The sequence below is a fragment of the Ipomoea nil genome, unplaced genomic scaffold (assembly GCF_001879475.1).
Source record: "Ipomoea nil cultivar Tokyo-kokei standard unplaced genomic scaffold, Asagao_1.1 scaffold0688, whole genome shotgun sequence".
NCBI lineage: Eukaryota > Viridiplantae > Streptophyta > Magnoliopsida > Solanales > Convolvulaceae > Ipomoea > Ipomoea nil.
Window position 1 is genome coordinate 4,531,515 of NW_017617116.1, and position 23,691 is coordinate 4,555,205.

The 23,691-nt window shown below is 37.2% G+C and overlaps 5 protein-coding genes across 6 annotated transcripts; 3 read left to right on the top strand and 2 right to left on the bottom strand.

Moving 5' to 3' along the window:
• Positions 1 to 1,810: 1,810 nt before the first annotated feature.
• Positions 1,811 to 6,071, top strand: LOC109176223 (CBL-interacting serine/threonine-protein kinase 1). Its single transcript, XM_019325677.1, has 12 exons — positions 1,811 to 2,151; positions 2,549 to 2,611; positions 3,455 to 3,526; positions 3,623 to 3,730; positions 3,888 to 3,968; positions 4,066 to 4,245; positions 4,320 to 4,544; positions 4,627 to 4,734; positions 4,834 to 4,950; positions 5,354 to 5,419; positions 5,514 to 5,588; positions 5,697 to 6,071. The coding sequence occupies exons 1-12, from the start codon at positions 1,909 to 1,911 to the stop codon at positions 5,808 to 5,810; spliced, it is 1,452 nt and encodes a 483-aa protein (XP_019181222.1). The 5' UTR covers positions 1,811 to 1,908; the 3' UTR covers positions 5,811 to 6,071.
• Positions 6,072 to 8,093: 2,022 nt separating this feature from the next.
• On the top strand, positions 8,094 to 11,691 carry LOC109175740 (50S ribosomal protein L3-2, chloroplastic). The gene is made up of 5 exons (XM_019325085.1): positions 8,094 to 8,573; positions 8,805 to 9,014; positions 9,370 to 9,474; positions 10,397 to 10,510; positions 11,215 to 11,691. Exons 1-5 carry the CDS (start codon positions 8,265 to 8,267, stop codon positions 11,386 to 11,388), a joined length of 912 nt encoding a protein of 303 aa, XP_019180630.1. The 5' UTR covers positions 8,094 to 8,264; the 3' UTR covers positions 11,389 to 11,691.
• A 93-nt stretch (positions 11,692 to 11,784) lies between these two features.
• On the bottom strand, positions 11,785 to 14,039 carry LOC109175432 (probable pectinesterase/pectinesterase inhibitor 13). The gene has a single exon (XM_019324693.1). It carries the CDS (start codon positions 14,037 to 14,039, stop codon positions 12,006 to 12,008), a length of 2,034 nt encoding a protein of 677 aa, XP_019180238.1. The 3' UTR covers positions 11,785 to 12,005.
• Positions 14,040 to 15,941: 1,902 nt separating this feature from the next.
• On the top strand, positions 15,942 to 18,657 carry LOC109175742 (rRNA-processing protein fcf2). Its single transcript, XM_019325087.1, has 5 exons — positions 15,942 to 16,253; positions 16,367 to 16,427; positions 17,856 to 17,933; positions 18,027 to 18,142; positions 18,328 to 18,657. The coding sequence occupies exons 1-5, from the start codon at positions 16,021 to 16,023 to the stop codon at positions 18,434 to 18,436; spliced, it is 597 nt and encodes a 198-aa protein (XP_019180632.1). The 5' UTR covers positions 15,942 to 16,020; the 3' UTR covers positions 18,437 to 18,657.
• A 155-nt stretch (positions 18,658 to 18,812) lies between these two features.
• LOC109175738 (pyruvate dehydrogenase (acetyl-transferring) kinase, mitochondrial) lies at positions 18,813 to 21,495 on the bottom strand. 2 transcript variants are annotated; one of them, XM_019325083.1, is made up of 6 exons: positions 20,947 to 21,495; positions 20,363 to 20,621; positions 20,054 to 20,234; positions 19,671 to 19,818; positions 19,279 to 19,501; positions 18,813 to 19,056 (listed from the first exon to the last, which is right to left on the bottom strand). In XM_019325083.1, the coding sequence occupies exons 1-6, from the start codon at positions 21,196 to 21,198 to the stop codon at positions 18,998 to 19,000; spliced, it is 1,122 nt and encodes a 373-aa protein (XP_019180628.1). In that variant the 5' UTR covers positions 21,199 to 21,495; the 3' UTR covers positions 18,813 to 18,997. The 2 variants fall into 2 exon arrangements, with proteins under 2 accessions (XP_019180628.1, XP_019180627.1); XM_019325082.1 differs by having other exon boundaries at positions 18,813 to 19,065.
• Between the last annotated feature and the right edge of the window lie 2,196 nt (positions 21,496 to 23,691).

Here is a 23,691-nt window from a genome sequence, read left to right on the forward strand (position 1 = left end):
ATTCTACAATTATATATATATAGGGTTAGGTTCCTGTGAGGCCAGGTCTTCCCGTGCGGTCAGTGCGGCATACACCATTAGGTATGCATAAATGCACCACACAGTGTTCGTAAATACACCATTATGTATGGTGTATTTTTGGCATTTTATTCTGGTGTATTTTTTAACACTATATGGTGCATTTATACATACCTAATGATGTATGCCATACTGACCGCACGGGAAGACCTGACCTCACAGGAACCAAAATATATATATATATATATATATATATATATATATATATATATATATATATATATATATACACACACACACACACACACACACACACATTTATTTTTAAAAAATATTTTAATATAACTAAGATTATACATTAAGTATTAATATAGGACATATACTTTTGTGAATCGCGCATATGAAATACTAGTACATATTTATATTCGGTAATGTGACAATAAATAGTATAAAATAATTTTATACTCCGTATAACATAAAATTTTTGTTTTTTTTTTTTTATTATAAGGGAAGGGGACACTCAACTACATCCTATTACACCAAATGTCACTCTAATCGCCTCCACCCGAAGGTTGAACCCCCCAACACCCCACTCTATTACAATGTAAACACAAAGATCCAATAACGCCTTCACTAAGGTTCAAACTCACAACCTCCTATATAAAATTCCAACCCGGGTGCCATCTGAGCACAAGGTGCTTGGCTTTTGACAACATAATTTAGTTTAATGAATATTTAAAATCGTCTTAGTGTTTTCTTTTTGTCATTTTCTCAGGCAATCTACTAAGATAATATACGAAGACTAATCTCATTTGTGTTGAGTGTTTAATTTTCTTTAAGAAAAAATAATTATTTTTAAATTTTCTTAGATAAAAAAATGCTCCATAATAAATTTTAAGAAAAAATTCAAAATAGCCTGGTTGATTTTATGACTAACGGGGAATCGACGGTGAGCCTACACCACGATTAATAATACAAGAAAGATATGGGGAGAATAAGTGTTTATTAGGAAAAAGCATATTTGTTTTGTCCATTGGGAGGGGATATTTACATTAGAGGACTTGGTGTATTAGACGAGACTTAATTCTTAAGAGCTATTGGAGGCCTTTACACCGTGAAATAAATAATAGAGTCCTATAACACAATGAATTAATACACGATAATTGATTCCCACTCGAAATGGGTTCATGGGTCGTGAGCCCCGCCTTATTTACATAGTCTGATAGCACTCCAGAGTCACCAACATCACGTCGTAGCCGACGTACAAGGGTCCAACCAATTGCCGAGAGCGAGGTCCAATTGACTAGGCCTTAGTACTTTATCCATCGAGCCCCTTGAGATCCAACGTGGCAATGAATAATACAATATTTGTCGAATCAAATAGTATATTCAATGAACTTAAAAGACTAATTAAATTAAATCCAAGTCCTGAAAATAAATGTAAAATTATTATTATAAATGAATGAATATTACATTTACTTTATTTTTATTTTGTAAATTTTGTAAAAGTGTAAAAGTGGGGAAATGGATGAAGGACTAAAACACGCGGGTTGCAACATGCAGAAAAATAGAAGAAACGGGTCCCGGCCTCCCGGGTGGGACCCGGTCCACGTTGCCCGCTTTCCCGCACATTTATATATAACGGGTTCAGATAGGTGAACCATTCTCGTGTATCAGAAAAAACCAGACTCTCCGGCGGAGAGAGTTACAGTTGAAATTGTCTTTTGATCTTTTCTCTCTCTCTCTCTCTCTCACACACATATATATATATATATTATATATATATATATACATATCTTCCTGACAAAAATAACCAGAGAGTGAGGAGATTTGTAGCTCGGGTTCTAGAAGGTTTTGGAGTGATCGGAGAGCGGAATCAGCAGGGAGGGAATGGTGCTAGTGCAAGGCGGTGATGCGAAAGGTCTAGAGAGGCTGCCGGCGGCGAACGGTGGAGTGTCGGCTAAGGCAGCGCCGAATAAAGGAATGCGACTGGGGAGGTACGAACTGGGGAGGACTCTAGGTGAAGGAAACTTTGGAAAAGTCAAGTACGCGCGCCACGTCGACTCCGGCGAGTCCTTTGCCGTTAAAATCCTCGAGAAGAACCGCATCCTTGACCTACGCGTAACCGATCAGGTTCCATTTCGATACCGATACGATTATATGGTTTTTCTCATTTTCTACGGAATTCGTATGCGATAGAGATGAAATTGTGAGGTCGTGATTGGTGAAATGATTAATTAAGTTTATATTTTAACTAATGATTCGTGCTAGTTTCCGAGATTTATGTTTCCCTCTCAATCAAGCAAGGATTAGCCCTTTCTTGTACCATATGGTTCCTACTTGTTCAACGCATATACACTGTTGCTTTTCTTTAAATTCTTTTTCCTGTAAGCTATGCTTTCTTGATTCGGATTCGCATCAATGATCAAAGAATTCGGTTAATATTCCTTTCTTTTAGGTGAAAACTAGAAAATTTTTAATGTAGTTTAAGAACTGTTAATTACAATTCCTTGCCTGCTTGTATTTGCAGATAAAGAGAGAGATCGGGACCTTGAAACTTCTCAAACATCCCAATGTTGTCAGATTGCACGAGGTAAATGTTTTTCTTAGAGCCATACTAATCTATCTTTGTACTGTTCTAGATAGGAATATTAGAGGTGTACACGCTAATGAAAGATAAGAAATATATAATAATGTTTAAAATTCAACTCTCTTTTATTCTACTTTTTCTTTTTGTTGTTTTTTCATGTTTACTTCTAAGACAATGTTTCCAACCCAACTTTTCCATAACTTTTTGTATTCTTCTGCTTTAAAACATATTCAGGCTTATGTGCCTCTTAAATTTTTTAGAGTTGTGAAGTATTAGCAAGAATACATTTTCTACATCTCTGTATGATGAAGTATACCCGGTGCTATTAATACTTCTACTTTATTAGATAAGGATAAAGTTTTTGTTTTGGTTTCTTAAATATTAAAAAATCTGAAATTAATTTTATGGTTGGCATTTTGGATATAATTTCCCTTTCTCAGATCTATTGGGTGGAATAGATTATTTAAATCTAATTTTTTCCAATTATTACCCATCTTTGCCTCTTTGGTCCCTGCGGGCGGCTTCTACTTAGCAATTGATGCCAGAATTGCTGTTGGTCCCACCTCAGCTCTGATAGTGGAAGGTGGGCCATCTTGCCATGAATGAACCAATCACTGAAAACATCACTTTGGTGATTGTATTCAATGGGATCTCCACAGATCCACCAGTAGTTTTTTTTTTTTTTTTTTTTTTGTTGCATAGTGATATTACAATTTTAGCTGTTATGTCCTGTTATGGGGGACTAAGGCCATGTTGCAGCAAACCATGGGATTTTAACATAAGACCTTTGTGTGTAATTTTGTCTGACCAAATGGCCTATTCTCACTCACATCAATGAATAACCAGGTCTTGGCAAGCAAAACCAAGATATGTATGGTCCTAGAATACGTCAATGGGGGAGAATTGTTTGACAGAATTGTAAGTACATTGTTTTTTCTACTAAGTTATAGTGAAGTAAATCTGAGATGTTCCTAATCTTCTTGTGACTAATATTCTCTCTTCTGTTTGCCTTAGGTATCCAAAGGCAAACTGTCTGAGGTAGAAGGCAGGAAGCTCTTCCAGCAATTGATTGATGGTGTCAGCTACTGTCACAGCAAAGGAGTTTTCCACAGAGATCTTAAGGTATTACTTCGTTTTCTAATTGTAAAGCTTTGTTACTTTACACAGTTCAGAAGAACTTCCAGATGATTGCATTATTCACTTCTCATTAATTCTTTGCAATTGTCCTTCAAAGGGTACCTATATATATTATTATCTTGATTCCCTTCTAAAAATGCAGCTAGAAAACGTGCTGGTTGATGAGAATGGGATCATTAAGGTTTCAGATTTTGGCCTCAGTGCATTGCCTCAACATTTTAGGGTATTGTATATGAACTTTAGTCCAGTTTTTTCTTCTTCACTTGCCATTGTTTTTCCTCCATTAAGTTTGCTTACTTGTTTCCTGCATACGAGTATAGGATGATGGGTTGCTGCACACAACATGCGGAAGTCCCAACTATGTTGCACCTGAAATTCTTTCAAACAGAGGATATGATGGTGCCACCTCAGATACCTGGTCAATCGGTGTCATCTTATATGTTATTCTTACAGGGTATTTACCCTTTGATGATAGAAATCTAGCAGTACTGTATCAAAAGGTTGGTACTATTATTTCACATAATTAATTAAGATCTTCCAGGACCTTTAATAACTTTTGAGGGAAATCAATCAGATATTCAAGGGTGATGCTCATATACCAAAGTCACTATCTCCAGGGGCACGGGACCTCATAAAGAGGATACTTGATCCCAACCCTAGTACCCGTATTACAATTTCAGAGATCAAAGAACACCAGTGGTTTAAACCAGGCTACAACCCTGCAAATCCTGATGGAGAAGAAGAAGATGAGGATGATGATGCATATAAAGATAATGAAATCCCAACTGTAAATGAAGTGGTATGGAATTGAACTTAGTTTATTCTTTATGTTGATTTATGTGATTTGTTACACATGACCACTGAAGTTAGTTTTCTTTCAGCCACTCGATGGAGAAAGAAATCCAGAAACACCACCAACACTTATTAATGCTTTTCAGCTGATAGGAATGTCTTCCTGTTTAGATCTTTCTGGATTTTTTGAGAAAGAGGTAAGAGTGATCCTAGGAAGACCAAAATCTTTAATTTTTGTGCTGTAGTATATGGGAACTTAGTTATAAAATGTGGGAACCTTGGTTGATTTGTTTCAGGATGTCTCCGAAAGGAAGATCAGATTTACATCTAACCTTTCACCAAAGGAGTTGCTTGTGAGGATTGAAAATACAGTAACAAATATGGGATTCCAAGTCCAAAGAAAGCATGGAAAGGTTAGTAATTTTCCGCAGATATTCATTATATTTGTAGTGCTTGCATAACATTGTTTTTCCCCCCCAAAAAAATTGATCCTCTTGTACTCCAATTTCAATATTCATATTTAGGACAAGCAACTTTCTTATTGTAATTGAGATAAAGAATACATGTCAGAAATGTATAATCATTTATACAGAGAAAGGAAATTGGGCTTCTATATTAGTCTGATTAATATAACTCAAAAAGAGGTGTGAACCAGAATTGTCTTGAACAGAACTGTTCACATCCAATTTTCAGGATAGTAATCGTAGTGCGGTTGAAAGCATTTATCACTTAGTGATTAAAACTTTTGTTTATACTATCATAATAGAGCAACCTGTGAATTTTCTGCTAAACTGGTTTGTATCTGCATTTATTTAGCTGAAAGTGACCCAAAAGCAGCACAAAGTTCAAAAGTGCCCCGGGAGTCTGTCAGTAGCCGCAGAAGTAAGTAGAATTTGAGAAGTTCATGTTAAATTATGGTTGATGACTAACCTGCAAAATCATGACCATAGTTTTCCCTTTACACAAATCATGGCAGGTCTTTGAAATCAGCCCTTCCTTGTACGTTGTAGAGTTACATAAATCCTATGGTGATGCTGCCGTGTATAGACAGGTACTCCTTAACAACCTTTTCTTCCTTCACTTTCCAGTTGAGTGTTATCATTATTTTTATTTTTTCGTACCATGCACTTAGACACACAAATATTTCATGGTCTTGCAGTTGTGTAAAAAGTTATCCAATGATTTGGGTGTCTCCCGTAGTCAAGAGCTCCTGACAACTGAGTTTAGTACTCAATCAGACGATGCTGAGACAACGGATGGCAGCGACAGCTAAATCTTTTTTTTTTTTTTTCATATAGTTTTGTTAATCCAGAACGATATATATTTTTTATAGAAATGTACAAATGGAATGGGAGCATATATCCATCCAATTATTAGAAAATAGAGAGAAGAGAGCTTTGTATTTAGTTCATTTGATTTGCATATCTCTTGGTAACTTTTGCTACCAGTTGCTAATTGCATATCGAACTGTCATCAAACAATAAATTCAAGCCTGCTATGAATGAAAAGAAAGTATATATTTTATGGAGTTTTTTTTTCTTTTTTTTGGTAATGAATGATATATTGCATTGTGGATTAGGGATGTTTTTGATATTGGAAAGTATAGCTGTGAATTTTCCGACAATTGCGCATAGATATCCTATGTTATCTTTATCCACTTGGGTGGCAAATGGCAATACAATCGAACGTATGTCACTTCTAGTTTACAAAAAGCTTTTGATTGTCCAATATTTTATGCAATCATTACTCTAGATTCTTTGGTTTCCTAGTAAAATATGATTCCCTATTTTACTTCACGAGTATGTTTCACGCAAATCCGGATATGCAGGCCTGCCTGCTTTGGTAATATTGTCAATCAATTCCATAATGAGTGCTGTTTTAGATTATCCACTTGAGCTCCCAGAATAAGTTTGGTTTTTACTCCATAGTGAACAAGGGCTAACAAATATACTTCCTACTCTACTTTAGTTGTTTCAAAAGTATTCATGTTTGTTCAAATTGATGTGTTCACGATTCCCGTTTATGCCAGCTATAGATTGACTTTGAATTTTATATTTTTAATCCAAAAGACTATAATAACAAATATTTTACAATGAATTATTATAATAAAACTCAATATTATATATCAATTATAGCAACTATATATTATACAAATATAAATATATTTAACTTAATTTATAATATTATATTTATAAGAAAATTTTAAAGTGCCGTTTGACCCCTATAACTCTTATATCTTGTGTCGTTTTTAAAGTAAATGGTGGAGGTTTTGAGTTTGTACCACGTACAAAAGACAACATTGTTGTAACATTTTATGACTTTTTTTTTTTTGGTAGAGATTTTTATGACTTATTATTATCCCGCTTCTCAGCGGTCGACATATTATCTCGCTTCTCAATGGTTGACATATTTCTATCCCATTTCTTAGTAGTCTACATCTATCTATCCCATTTCTAAATGGTTAACATATTATTATCCCGCTTCTTAGCGATCAGTCATGTTTCTATCCCGCTTCTCAGCGGTCAGCATATCTTATTCCACTTTGCAGCAATAGATCTTTTTAATCATGTGCAAGAAAGGTGGTAAAGACTAATCACTATGCTATTTGAAAGAGATGATAACCTTTCAGACCATGAGTCAAGACGATCAAGGCGTGCAGAATGTCAGGAGTGTTTATAATATCTTTGCCCGTCAAATACAACAAAAGAAAGTGGAGGACTTATGATGAAGTCATGGGAACCTTGGGGGCCCATAGCCCCATTTTATTGGGAAAGTACTCTTTGACGAACTACCCAAGTGGGGGCAGATTATTCAAATTCTAATTACATAGAGTTTATACCTACGTCGTATAGACTATTTGTTAAGATATAGTCTCTCTCTTTCTCTCTCACACACACACACATATAAACAAGAGTTTGAATCTGAAAGAGATGTAAATTTTCGATTTAATTGAGGAGTAATATAGAAAATAACAACTTTAGGCTATTCTTGAGAACTCAAGAATAACCTAATTCCTAGGGGGCCAAGAATCTCTATTCCCCTTGCAAGGGGAATAGGTCATTCCCAGGCAGAAATATAAGTAAATGAATATGCTTATTATTAAGAATGTTATTTCATTTCAGGCATATTCCACGAAACAAACGTGCCATTAGAGATTAGAGAGTGAACCAGGGATGTGTTTGGGTCGCACATGGGAATCGGAATGAGTATCAAATACTCGGTAATAATAATGAGTTTTGGTGAAAGTATTTTGCACGTTTGATAATATGGTGGAATGAGAATGATCAGCATTGCTGTTTGATTATGTATGATGATGAATAATGAAATGAAACTCTTATTTTATTAAAGAATGAGTTTTTCAAGGGGTAATCAAATTCATAATAGTGTTTTAAAAATCTGTCAACTAAACAATAACAATGACTTTAATACCCGTTCTTGGTAGTTAAACTTGACCAAACCACACCCCGGATATACTCGTAAATGATAGTTACGTGGCATCACACGATGTAGGTTGCATGGTAACACGCAAGAGCAGCGCAACACACAATCATCTGTGCAAAACCCTACACCCTTGGCTTTTGTCACTCCCGCTTCTCCTTTGCTCTGCGCATCGCCATTTCCCAGCAATACTACTACCTTCGCATTTGATTGTACCATGAATCTACTGCACCTGCTATAATACTGCTGCCTATACAATCGGAAAAACAAACAATCGACTATCTCTGTAATGTCGGCGGCTTCGAGAGGAGCTCTCCTTTCTCGTCTCCGGCTGCTCTCGATCGGTCGTCCGCAGCAGCCGTGGAGAGCATTGAGCACCGATGCTGTCGAGGCCGAGGTATCCGGTCGGATTATCGAGGCAAAGCCGCGAGTCATGACTCCCCAATCCAAACGCACCGGCGCCATCGCCATCAAATGTGGAATGACCGCTCTCTGGGATAAATGGGGCGCTCGTGTTCCCATCTCTGTTCTCTGGCTCGATGATAACATCGTTTCGCAGGTGAAAACGCCCGAAAAGGAAGGCATATCAGCTCTCCAGGTTCGCTTCGCGATATACTCTTTTTATATTTGATATTTGAACTGATCGAGCTTATGATGAAGTAGTAGTATGTATAAGAAGGTAGAAAATTTGTTTTCCAGTATTTTGTCTAGCAATTTGAATGAAGTAATACTGCAAATTAAGCACTTTTCATGGCATGTAGAAACAGGGTTAAGTTGCATTTGGTTAGATATGTTGATTGCTCACATTCTAATGCATTGTCTTAACTAGATTGGATGCAGCCACAAGAAGGAGAAGCATTTGACCAAGCCTGAAGTAGGTCACTTTAGAGCTCAAGGTGTGCCCATGAAAAGGAAGTTAAGGGAATTCCCCGTTACTGAGGATGGCCTTCTTCCCGTAGGGACTTCCATTGATGTCCGCCATTTTGTTCCTGGTCAGTATGTTGATGTCACTGGCATTACGAGAGGCAAAGGGTTCCAGGTAAATGGTCATCTTTTATCTGTCTGTTGCACTTGGCATTTATTAAGATTGTTTTCCTCTCTTTGAAAGCAAGATTGAAGCTAAAGCTTACTCATTCTTTTTGTATATCGCATATGGCCATTTCAAGCTGTTTTTGCCTGTTATTTGCTCTGGAATAGTACTACTATTTCTTGCTTACGTTTTGATATGCTTACGAATACTGGCTATTAGTATGCCTTCTTATTTTTCTAAGGACTCTTTGCCCTTGTGATCTGCATAAATGATTATATATTTTTTTCAGAACAAGTGTTTATTATATTCTTCAGGAGGATCAGACCTGTTAAAATGATATTTCTTTTATATGCTCAATATTTAGGGTGGGATGAAAAGGCATGGGTTCAAGGGTATGCCCGCATCTCATGGTGCATCATTATCCCATCGGAGTATAGGGTCTACTGGTCAGAGAGATGCTCCTGGAAAGGTCAGTCACCTTTGTTTACATTATACCTTTCATTTTAGCTTTTACAGTTCTGCACACTGACATATATAGTTATATAGACATATATTCATCTACTGGAACTGTGTTTCGTGATTTCTGGATAGTATTTGAATATCACATTATTGAACTTTTTTCCCATCCTTGAGGGCAATTTATAAAATCCTAAGTTCAAGTGACATTTTTGGATTTAGAGTTACTACCCTACCCACACTTTCATATTTAGTCAATTTATATACCAATTGGGTGTTATCAATACAGTTGAGGGATTTTTTAATGTTATGCCTCCATATTACTTTTGTTTTTTCCCAAATATAAGTGGTAAGTGATGATTTCATAGAAGCCTACACCTGGATTATGCCCTCACTGCATTAACACAAAAAAGTGTTTGGAGGTACCTTAATGAGCAATTTTTAGTTGTAAAAGGTGCTTGCTAATAGTTATCTGAATTAGGTATGGATCAATGAGTGGTATAGGTTGATCAAAAACTGTCATTTCCTACAAGAAAGCAAAATAATCAACCTCCTCCTATTGCCCTTGCCTATTGTGTGTATCTAGAATTGAAGAGAGAGGAAGAGTGAGGGAGGCCGGAGGGTGAGAGACTTTGGAACCTGGGACTTCAATTCTCTCTCCCTAGTGAAAAGAGCTGATACTCTAAGCAGAATTTTTGGTTAGTATTGCAAGGCCATGTTGGTCTAAGTCATTGGCTACATAAGGAGCAGCTGGTCTGTTGGCATTTAGGACATAAGACCTCCATTAGATAAAAGCTCATAAGAATGACCTTTTGCATAACATTGTTGAATAGTCTGCTATTTGAATATTCTAGTTCTTCAGACCTTTGGTTCGGATATACTTTTACAGTTTTACTGTGCAATGTGCTTACTTTTGCCATTTCTTTTCTCAACAGGTATTCAAAGGCAAAAAGATGCCTGGGAGAATGGGTGGAGTGCAAAGAACAGTGAAAAATGTTTGGGTTTACAAAATTGATCCTGCAAGAAACTTGATGTGGGTGAAAGGCCAAGTATGTTTTTCTACATCTTCAATCCTTTATTAAAAGTCTTCAGAACGTAACTTGTTCATTTCTCCTGCATACTTGTGTTCATACTAAATATGATTGATTTTGCACCCCTTTATTATGAATTCTAACCTGCCATGAAAGCTCTCCACACCCACTGTGCTAAAAATCTTCCTAATTCCCAACAGCCCTACCTCTGAAACCTATTTATGTCTTCTCTTCCTCTAGCCCCTAGCCAGCTCACATTTTCTCTGATCACAAGTAATTCCCTCTCAAGGATCACCACAGCTGCCCCTTTCCCTGTTTGTGCTCCCCTTTTTCAATTCTAGGCAGTTGCCACCCCAAAGTGCCATTGAAGTAAATACTTCTTGACAACATAATGCAGATAGTAAACCCCTGAATAGGCATATTTTGAGTTTTTGATCCATTTGATCAATTATCAATTATGACAGTGCATTATGAACCATTAGATCTTGATGTCTCAATGGTGATATGTTTTTAGATGTCAGTTCAGGAAATAGATACCAACTGATTTTCAAAATACAATAGAAGTACTTCTTTGATCATTCCTGAAAACTGTTTATGGGAAATTCCCAAAAGTTCTAAGCGTGCCTTGAAAAAACAAAGCAATTGACACTGATGCCAAAAATGCCTTTTATTTTGGAGTTCTTATCTGGACGATTTTCAGATTTGTTACTTAATTTTTTCAGGTTCCAGGTGCTGAAGGGAACTTTGTTTTTATAAAGGATTCGGTTTTCAAGAAACCAGATATATCCATTCTTCCCTTCCCTACTTACATTACCCCAGAAGATGAAAATCCTGAAGATTTGGAACCATTGATCGCCGACCTTGGTGATGCGGATCCATTCATGGCTGCTGATTGATAGGGAATCTTAGTATTGCGAAAATTTCGGCTTTGTTTCTTTTGGGGTTAAAATAGGAGGCTGAAGTGGTTGTTACTGCAAAACTTTTGTTTCTAATTTGACATATAGAGATGGTTGATTTATAATAGCTCATAAAAATACATGAGGTGATTAGCCCTTACTTCTTTTCTTTTATCACAATGGGTTTAGAGTGGCTATTGCTGAAAATTTACTTCTTTTTGTTGTCCAAAATCAAGGCTTAATTTATCAAGTAGAAACTGAATTCTTGCAGTCATGTTTAATTTGTTTAAGGAATTGTGTTTATAATGCTCCTTTTCCCCAGTCATAGCAGTTGCCCCTATTGTTCTTCTTCTTTGATGGTTTTGAGAATTGTTCTAATCACATGATCACACAAGATTTACATGAGAATACACAGTCGATTTTATTTCAGGAAACTATATTACAACAAAAAACAACACTTCTCAACAACATCGGACAACTCATTGTCTGCCGTCTCAGAGGTCGGAGAAACATACATTATACATACATTCATTCATACAATTAAGCTGGAACTTTCTATATATATACTCTACATTTCTATAGTCTGTCTATACTAGCGATGAAACTTAGCTAGCTTGTTACTTGCCTTTGAAGCCGACGTAGAATGGCGCTCCGGTGGCCGGAAGCCACTCGCTTCCTTGAATAAATGGATCAACGGTGAACTTCATAGCTTCATTGGAGTGCCTGAGCACGTGGTACCCCTTCCAATTCACCCTCCTCGACGTATCCGCCGCCGGGCCGCGGTTCCTGTACTCCGCATAGAAGAGAGTATCGAGCCCTATGGTTCCGGCCCACGGCATCCACCCATCCGGATGGATGAAATCCCCGATCGTCGACTCCATTATCACCGTTCTCGAGTACGGCTTCCACGGCCTCCCCAGGTACGATTTAATCTTCGCCTTCGCCCCTAGCAGGGCTTCCTCCGCCACGATCCGGCAGTTCTGGAGAACCAGCCCCGTCGGCTCCGCGAAATGCGTCCGCCCGTGCGCCGTCACGATGTTCTTCTGGTTGTCCATCGGCTTCCGCACCACGATCGTGCAGTCCTGGATGACCGCCGCCGCGTCGCCGAAGATGAAATCGATCGTGCCGGAGATGACGCAGTTGCTGTAGAATTGACGGTGCGTGTGCGCGTATAGAGTGTCCTGATAGCCGTCCATTCTGCAGTTGTAGAACGCCGACATGTCGGATTGTACTCTCAGCGCCACCGCCTGGTGCCCGTCCGGCCCCGCCGTGTTCTCGAATCCCATCGATTTGCAGATGAAGCCGTTACCGACCACCGAGAAAGGCGCGGTTCGGAACGTGGATACGCCGTCTCGGAAGCACTTTTTGCCAGTTATAACCGTCCTGCGGGGCCCATCTCCGTACATGAAAATATTAGTTTGTTTCTTATTGATAAGGACGTCTTCCTTGTAAACCCCGGCTTTCACGTAGATTACGTGTCTCGTTGAATTATCTTTCTTCTTGGGTTTATACGCCGCCAGAGCTGCGGTGATGGAGGTGAATTGTCCGCTGCCGTCTTTCGCCACCACCGCGTCTGGTTGCAGTTCTCCGCCGCCGCCTCCGCGTCCTCCTCCCTGCCTTGACTTTAATAATCTCCGGTCGGCTCTCGGCATCCATACCGGGAAGTGGTGACCGCCGCCGCCGCCGCCACCCATCGGACCGAAATGGCCGCCGCCGCCACCCATGTGTGGACCGAAATGGCCGCCACCACCCATATGTGGACCGAAATGGCCGCCGCCGCCTCCCACGTTTTGAGCGTACTGTCCTGCGCCGCCGCCACCGCCACCGTTTTGACCGTACTGTGCTCCGCCGCCGCCGCCGCCGCCGGCGTTTCCTCCGAAGTTTACCCCGCCCTGGGCGGCCATGTTTGCTTGGCCTTGGCCTTGGCCGTGGCCGTGGATATTTAAGCCGGCGAGGATCTGGGGGATGACGGTGACGACGGAGAGGGCCTGGCCGGCGTGCATAGTGGAAGCTTGAAGGAATTTGTGAATGGAGGTCTGAAGATTAGGGTTAGTGAACCCATCCATGCAAGTATTGGAGTAAGTGAGGACGGCGCTAAGCCAATTCTTGAGATCAACTAATCTCTGCATCAGAGACTTGATCGGACACTCGTTGACCGACGACAACGATTCCTGGAGCTCATCAATGGCGTCATTCAACAGCTCCTTACAATCATCCACCGCCATTTTATTCAGCGAATCCTCCGCCTGTTTCGACATCTCCGCTACGTTATTTATCGAACCCCTAAACTGCTCCAAAGACACGCGCATAAACGACAGGATATAATCCTTGGGCCTGGGAAGTTTAATGGCGGCTTTAACAATATCCCTATTGTGCTTCGCGAACCCTAAAGGATCCAAAAGATTAAACCCTACCACCGGAAGTCCTCCCTGAGTGGCGCCTCTGCCGCCGGTAAAGTGGGACAGAAGCTTTGAGCTCGTCGTCAGGTTGACGTTTGAGTTTTTGCTTTTGATTTTGCTTTTGCTTTTGTTTTCGCCGCCCTCGGCGGCGGCAGCGGCGGCAGCGGTGGCATCGGCCATGGCCATGGCCATGGTAGCGCCAATTGCCATGCATACAACGAAGAGAAGACTACCATATTTGCCACCCTGCATGTTTAGTTTCTATATATGTAATATATGTTTTGTGATTATTAGGGTTGAATGTTTGATATGATGATTAAGATTGTCTGATCTATCTTATAAGGATGTTTGCATTATATTGGGGGCATGCATGGATGTCCTTTAAGGTAGGAACCCTAATTGAGGTCAATACTAATTGAGCTATTAGCACCAACTGTGTTCTTTTGTGGACTTGAGATGTGTTGCATGCTCGAAACGGAAAACACGGTAATTAATGTCAAACACTTAAGAAAATTAAATAACAAAATTATATAATAATCCTCCACAGTTATTGTACAACATGGATTTTAAGATGTATGTGCCACTGTGCGGGCAGCTCAGTCACACGGTGAAGTTTGAGAAAAATGATTAGAGATCGAGTCTCACAAGTCATAGAGATCGAGTCTCACCAACCATAGATTTTAAGCTCGCTTTTAAATAGTGTAAGAACCTTTAATTTTCATCCAATGTCATTTCATGTTTGTATTCAATAATTGGGTGATAGAATAATTATATTGGCCTAAATTTGAACAATTATTTTTTATGGAATAAGAATATCTTTAACATATTGATCTGATTTAATAAGGTATCAGGTGAGAGGAAAATTGTCAATTATATTATCTTATCTTGTGAGTTACTTTATATGATAGTTTTTTTTTTTTTTTTTTTTTTTTTTTGATACATGAGGAAGGACGAGCGAGTCTGGTGACCAAATTAAACTAGCACTTATATAATAGTTCGTTTAATTTATCATTTAGAAGTCATACTTCCACTATAAAAGGATAAGCAATAATCTTGCAAAGGCAACTACTCTTTCCTAACTCCTTCATTGGGGAACTCTTCATATCTCTCACTTATAAGATTTAGGAGCTCTATGACTATCAATGCAAGGCTTCCTAACAAAGTCCTAATGGTACGTACATGTACATGACTGCTAGCTACAAAATAATAAAAATCCCTTTTAATATTATTTTATCCTGGATCATCAGAGCTCAACTAGTCAACTAACCCACGATAAGTTCATAAGTTTTATTTTGTTAATAGTTGTAAGGTGTAAGATTCGAATCCTATCAATGAAAAGAAAAAATGATGTATAAAAATTTGACTTTGTTTTGGACACGAGGCCTGCAAATTAATTGAGACACAATTCGCGATTTACCTCTCCTACCAATATTTAGGACAAGGCCCTTAAGTTTGGGGTCAACCCTATAAATAAAAAAGTTTGATTTTTTTTTCCCTTCGAGTATTCACCTTAAAAATGTGTCTTTGAAATACATATGAACTTTTTTTTTTAGTACTACTGACTCTATTACAATGTAGTATCTGTTCATATGGGAGAGCCAGAGCCGTTCTATTGAAAATAAGGGCACTGTCTATTTATAAAGACAAAAAAAATAATTTCAAAATACATCTGGAAAATAACAATAGAAAATTTCTATAACTGAGATAATTGAGTCTAAACCTATTTGAACTTTATGTTATTGTATTCTATATAAAAATAAAAAATATAATACAATATTTTGTCTAAATCTAATGTATAAAAATTCAACAACAACAACAACAAAAAATACAATACAAAATTTTATTTAAAAATGACATTTTAGTGCATATTTAAATAAATAAATAAATAAGTTATTTATCAAAATTTCAATATCAATTCTTTCTAAAAATTTATTTTCAATTACAATTAAAATTAGTCTATAATTTCTAAAAACATATTTATCAAATATAAAAATAATGACTTTATATATATAATATTTTCTAAAAAAATAAAAATAAAAAATTGAGCCCCAAAAGTTGGACCAAATTGATTAAACTCACCAATTCCCTAAATAAGGGTACGACTGTAATTCCACTCGGGCCAAAGCAGCAGCAGTGTAGCACAAAATCCATTTGGGGCAAAGCCCTACATTTGGGCGTATAACAAAAAATCAATTCTCTTTCCCTTCTCCCCAGAGCTCTCTCAGGATCTCCCATGGCGGAACCAAACCCTATCATCGGCCTTACATGGGAACCCAAGTTACCTGGCCTTCCAGCATCCGCCGCCAGCAAACAGAAGCCGCATCATTCCCATTCTCCTGAAACCAGCTCCGCCCTCTACAGGCCACGTTCAGAACTCATCGACGGCCTCTATGTGCCGCCCAGTGATCCCAAAAAGCTCAAAAAGTTACTCCGGAAAGAGGTCAAAGACACTGCCGGCAAGAATTGGTATTCCCCTTTCCTTTCCCCCCTACTTTCTCGCTTAGCTCATCGCATACATGGAGTACTAGTTATGATTATGAATAGTCTGAAAGTTAATGCTGGTTTCGATATTGCGATAGGTTTGACATGCCTGCCCCGACCATTACTCCGGAGCTCAAGAAGGATCTCCAACTCTTGAAGGTGCCATCTATTTCTCTGTTTGTTTATTTAATACAGAATGCATTTAATTTTATGGTTATCTTCGTGGTATATTTGTGCCATGGTGAATTTTGCTCTTATCTGATAGGATTACTTAGTAAAATATTTTCAGGCATGAGAGTGTAGATTCTATTGGAGTGCCAATAATTAGGGATTGTCTTTTGGCTCAAATTTGGTTAAAGTATCAATACACTAATGTAAATTGTTGTGTTGGGAGGTGTTTGCAATGATTAAAAGAATAATTCATATATTCATTGTTTTGAATGCTAAATTGCATGGCAAAATCCTTTATACATGGGGATCTGATCAAACTTCCTTTCATTTTTCCATTTATCTAACTTCCATTTTCTGTTTGATTCCCGTTCTTCCTGTCCGTCTATATATCTGTGTGTAATGAGATGTAGGCAAATTTTATTGTTGTGTAGTATTGGAGCACTGCTGTGAAAATTGCACTTTGGTAGATAATCCGTTGACATATTACAAATGAAAGTAAATTATTGTCAAGAATGAAATCTGTACCCTATTACTGTAGTTAGAATTACAGTAAACAAATTGATAAATGTATTAAACATTTGAAGTCCATTGGCTTGTGTAGAAGTGTTGAGTGAAATTGAGTTTAGCATTTTGGTCATGCAGTGTGGCTTGTTTAATCAATTTGATTTGCTTAACAGCTTGTTTGATAAATAATCTTACTGAATGAAGAGGTGTTGGTTATGATCTACAGTCTTGCTTCCTTACATTTGTGTTAACGAGGATCTGCACTAATTTTGACTGTCTTCATTTGCTTATCTGATGACTGCATTAATTGGTCTGTATGACTCACTAATGGTACTTAAAAACTCTTGTAATTCTATTGCTTGTTTGAAGCTGTTTTAGTAACAGAAGTATTACTTTTCTTATCAACCAAAAAATAGTTTCACCTTTGTTAATGAAGAATGGTTAGATCTTCTATTTATGGTCATATTAAAGGAATGTGATGACACCTAGAAGACCTGCCCTTTCACCCTGCGTTCCCTCTCAATCTCTTCAGATCCTCCCAATCGCATTGATCAATTTAATTGTACAGTAATGGATATAACTATGTTAGAGACACATTATAACGAGCAATCCAATGGATAGTATTCTTACCAATAGACGTTAATTTTTAGTCATGTTGCCACAGCTGGACTTGGACAATAAGTTTCCTATTTCTAGTCTTTCCAAATTGTTTCTGAACTCCTGTCTGAGCAGTGAGTACTATAGCCTATAGGGAAACCTCTTGCAAATGTGTGGGTATCGTGTCTCCATCATGGGAAAAGGGCTTGGACAGCGATCTGTACTTTCACAAACTTTTATAATAATTGATTATTCAATTTTTGGAAAATATTGCTTGGATGATTTTTTGAGCTATGATACTTTCTGTGGTTTCAGATGAGGGATGCTTTTGACCCCAAGAGACACTATAAGAAAGGTGATTCAAAATCAAAGACACTTCCCAAGTATTTCCAGGCAAGTGAATGGTTAACGATGCACTCTATATTACCACGCGGATTCTTTATCTTTTGGATGTTACAAATAAACAAGTTGTGTTTGTTGAATCAGGTGGGCGTTGTGATCGAACCAGCTTCAGAATTCTATTCTAGTAGACTTTCTAAGAAGGAGAGAAAGGCAACTCTTGCAGAAGAACTGCTTTCTGATACAAACCTTGTCGAATATAGGTAAGTCGAAAAAATTTGTGTCAAAAGGAATGATAAAAAAACAAGGAGCTCTCAAACCCAAATCAGGGATGCTCTCAACTTGCTAGAACAATTGATGAGATGAATTAAGGCACTTAATCTTGGTTTCAGTTCAAACTAGACGACATGCTATGCCTAATAATGCGTTTAAATTTCGTTGTCCTCAGGAAACGCAAGGTCCGGGAGATTGAAGAACAAAAGCGGCCAGGTGGAGTAGATAAGTGGAAGATAAGAGGCCAACAGTCCAGGAAACGCGCAAAGCATAGAAGACACTGATTGTTACACCCATTGCAAAGCAAAACATCAATGTTCTTTGATTCAGGCCCCTCGAATTGTCAAACCTGCACTGAATCCTCATAGCTTTGATAGATATGGGAGGAATCTCTAGCGCACCATAGTGGCTTATGATATATGTATTTGCCTTCACATGAAACAGTAAAAAATTTTGTGTACTAATGCTACATTTTTCTTTAAAAAAAAGCTTTGTAGTCCATTTTGTAAGTTCGGTGCTTTTCGTCTTTTCATACTAGGTACCGACAACTTTACAATGTTTACATACCAAGTTGTAATAGATATATCTTGCATGATTGTATCGAGTATCGAGTATGATACTTGATTGTAACAGATATATCATGCATGATTGTACCGAATATAAAAACTTATAGTAGGCATAATTTGTGAAGTTGGATATAAGCAACAATTCATACAACAATGAGAAATTGACAATTACAACATTTGAGTTTCCCATGTGAACAAGGGGTTGCAACTTGGTGTCTTAAATAACATATTTACAGCACTTAAATTATGCTAAAAATCCCAGTGTCAGCAGTAGTACTCTTAAGGCAATGGCTCCTGTGAATCACAAAGCCTTGACAAGTGAAGATAAGCATCTGTCCCTGCAAAATATGCAGTTTTTAAGCAAAATCCAAAATCAGGTGAAGTGTATTAATATCGATTAGGCAAAATGTTTGAACACAAACAACTTCATGCTAGTCTAACTATTCTTTGGACAATAAGAATGTCACGTTTATAGTATACCATATCATTTTATGACACAAATAGTTATGCTAAAGTCGGTGGTGAAATGAATGAGATGCGAGGTGTTAAAGCGTGCGTACCATATCCTTCCATGGAGATAATTTGCAGGTCTCCCCCAAAGTAGCGAGCATACAAGCGACTTATTGGCAGCCCATACCCATAACCAGCCAACGGGGACACAGTTGCCAGCTCAGTAGCACCGAGGTCTGATAGCTCATCCAATGGGTTTCTTGCAGTGCTGTAGAGATACGTAAAGATTTTAGGAAGGCCACTTCTTGGTATTCCACCACCTTCATCAGAAACCTATGAGGAAATTAGAACAGTTCAGCACTGGGGTAAAAAGATAAATGCAATTCATCTCCAACATAGTTACGAGACATTCTTTTGTAAACAACAATCGAAGGAGTAAACTGATGTCTCCATATCAAAGTCTCGCAATGAATTGTTTGAAATAAATTAAAAGGGAACCTGCCTTAATCGTAACATCTTCCAAACCATCAGCTACTATTAAGCGAACAGGAGGTGCAACCTTGTCCGAATCCATGTATCGCTCTTGAACAGCACGCAAGGAGTTCTTAACCAATTCAAACACCATCAATTGTAGATGTGTTGGCACATACCTATTATGAAAATAAAAAACAATGTAATTCAAAAGAGATGAGACTTTCTGTGACTTCTTTCCCTGTGTCATTCGTAAAGCTACAGTAGATCTTTAGAACCCAAATAAAATTATGACAGACTATGATTACAAGATTAATACAAAGGAACAAAACCCAGGTTACCAAGGAGAGTTAAAACTTAAAACAATGAACTCCAAGAATGAAAATGAAGAAACATCACAAAAAATTATCTTACGGGAAAGTGAAATTGGGATCTCCATAAATGCTAACTTCAGGTGCACTGCCATACTCTCGGAAACAAACACAACGAGCATCTTCACTGGCATTTCGTGCAACCTCAACTGGTGACATTTTCGTATGTATATACCCAATACAGTCAGGAAGAGGATTGGGATCATGCAAGGCCACATGCTGCCCTGAGATTGGCAGAAATAAGAAACAGGCCCGTAATTTTAGCATAATAAAGAAGTCTGGCATGAAAACTCATTTGAGTTAAGGAATAAAAGAATACAAAGCAGACATAACTAGACACAACTAAACTAACCAATAAGCATTCGAATCCCAATTCTTGACATGTAGAAGCGGTCCAGGAACTGGTGAATTTCGCCAAGGTCCTGATACCCAACCTTAGGATTCAGATCTTTCTTGAGCTGTTGAACTCCCAAAGCCATCATAGGAACCACATTGTTGTGCCTCACCTTGATCATCTTAATCATTTGCGTGAACTCCCTCTCATCATTTTTATTCTTTATGTCAGGGAAGGATCTAAGGTCACGAAAAGACTCCAAATACCAATCTCGCACCTAAACCAACACAGAATCTAAGGGGTAAGCTTCTTTCTTTCAGGGAGTATTAAATTAAATATTTAAATGCTCTGTTCCGTCTTTGGTCTTTGGGCTTTTTAACAAACAGCTAGAATGTTCTCCATACTACTTTTTCAAAAAAACAACAACTTTGAAAGAAGCATGCTGAAAATTGAAAATTACCCAAAGAGGGACGACAAGAAACTAGTGATTAAACAGGAAGTGGAGTAAACTGGAGGTTACTTAGCATGTGTACCATGTGAAGGAAGCATAATTACAGCAAATTAATGGGAATTGAAGAAGAAGAAAGAGCGAAATTCCGTACCTTGAGCACAGCGGGCTTGAGAGAGAGGCCGTAGGGGAGGTTCTGTAGGTCAATAGCACGGCGCGCAATCCGAATAGGGAGCTCTTTGTGGAGGAACTGGGAGGAGATCAACAAATTCCGGTCCGTGGGCCTCGACCCGAACTCCATCATGTACCTAAGACTCACCCCCGTCTGCTTCATGCCGCCCCATCGCTGCACCTCCTCCATCAACCCCTTGCAGATCAGCGATTCGTGCACCTTCTTCGCCGCCATAGAAGAAGAATAATAAGAAGAAGAAGAAGAAGCTCGCCTGCAGTCGTCGCAATTGCCAATTCTCCGGCGTGGTAGGTCTGGTGTAGCCGTCTAGGGCCTGTGTAAAGTTCAAGTGGAAAAGAGAGCGCCGCCGCGACGGAGAAGCGGAGGCTGCGCTGCGGCTTTCATTTCCTCCGCTGCGCTGCAATTGGCAATTGGAGTGAAGCACTATAATAGGCAGTGGAAGGAAATACACGATGATGATGAATACTATGAAATAACTGTTATCCACATTTCCCTTCAACAAAAATATTTCTTGTTTTACTGTAGTATTAGAGCCAAAGCGTGTGATGGCGTGTTGTGAAATGTGATATTCACGCATCTTACCCCCTCCAAATTTATATTATACATTCATTACTCAGTGCAGGTGGGTTCCAAGCAATACCTGGACCGATAAATCCTGATATCAAATTAAAGTATGTGCTCCATCTCAACTAAAAGTCTAAGCTAATAGTTGGATTGCACAGTAATAACTATGTGCTCACAACTACGTCAACAGTCTGCTGTCACTGAAAGGTGCATTCAGGTGAAGCACGTTTTGTGACATTACCTATTTGGTAAATGACTGTTAACTGTTAGTTGATTGAGTTAATTAGATGATATAACTAATTGATAATATTAACTGAGTGTATGAAGGTGTTTGATAAATTAGCTATTTATAAAATTAAATATATTCGTTTAATTTTATCAAATTATATAATGACCTTTTTTTTTTAATATTATCCTTATTATGAATACGTGGTAATTTGTTTATTAGTTTTTTCTTAAAAATTATTATTTTTCTTCTAAAATGATGGCATAGTAACAGGTGTAATTTTTATATTAATAAAAACTAGTATTAAATAATATGACATTTATAAATAATGCAATTAGGTTCACGTGGCAATGAGTGAGCAGTGCCATAGTGCCATCTATGTTTTAGCTTTGGTTTCTCAATGACAAAATTATTGGGTCTGACACCTCTTCTTCCTAGCCTTGTCGTATATGCTTTTCAACGACCCAATTAACAATTTAACAGTACTTTAAGTCTTTAACTAATTACTAAAAAGATTAGGCCAATATTGGAATCAGAATCATAATTGTAATGTATTATCCGAATATATTTTTAGTTTAATTGATTTTTGTTGTATTAATATTCATTAATCTAACTCTAATGAGACTGGTCCCTCTATCGCACTCAAAAAAAAAAAAAAAAAAAGACGAATTATGCTAAGTTGATTTATTCAGTATAATTATATATTTATTTAAATCATACACAAGCATTATATAATAATTATTATATAACACAAAAATAATTATATGTATAATTATGGCCGGTTACTAACAATTAAAATGAAGAGGATAAATTAAGATTGTTAAATATATATTAAAAAAAATGAAGAAGAAATTGTATCAACGAAGAAGATAAATTTAGCGTGGGCCGACAACATTAAAATATAAGAGATGCTGTCTCGGCTAATTCTCTTGTCTCTATCTGCTCTAGTTAGTCTGCTAATCATGAACCAACAACGAACCTAAAACATTCATTCCTTTTACAATATCTACTATACTAATAAAAGCCCAAGAGAGTTAGGCCTATAATGGGTAGAAAAAATGGCGGTCACAGATTTTAATCAAATGAATGGCTCAGATTGATTAAAAGATTGATCAGATTTAAATTTTACACTAAAATTTCCTAAAATACCCACACACCGTTACTAATTCTGTTAAAATTTTAAGAATTGCCGTTAGTTCACCGTTAACTTACTCATTGATTTCAATAAAAAAAAAAGGTCTTGAACCTCATCTCAATCAAAGTTGGCATAATTAGTACTCTATTTTACTCTTATTAAATTATATAAATAATAATTTAGTAGTTACAACAAAAAATAATACATATGCATTTCTTTAATTTAGAATTATGTGTCTACAATGTCTTTATTCAAAAAAAAAAATTATTCATTATCAATAAATTAAATAAGATAAATAATTTTATTAGTTATATTGTCTTTATTTTTCTTCAATATAAAAATTCATTATATTCAAATTTATTAATGGATTATATTCGCTACAAATGTCTTTATTCAGTGAAAAACAAATTATTAATTATCAATAAATTAATTAAAAGAAATATTTTCATTAGTTATATTGTCTTTATTTTTCTCAAATGTAAAAATTTTTACATTCAAATTCATCAATTGATTATATTCACTACATTATCTATTATCTTTTTTGTGCACTATTTTTCTAATTAAATATCAAAATTATAACATAAAATAATGCTATATATTTATTTACCAAGTATTTTATAATATCATGAAAAAAATAAAAAAAAATATAATTAATAAAGCCAACCATATTAACTACTTGAGAGATTTTGTGACAAAGAGAGTATTCAAATCACACAACAAGTTAGAACTACCTCGCAATGTCCTTGTTTGACAATCAGCAGTTAGCAGTTAACGTTAGCGGATT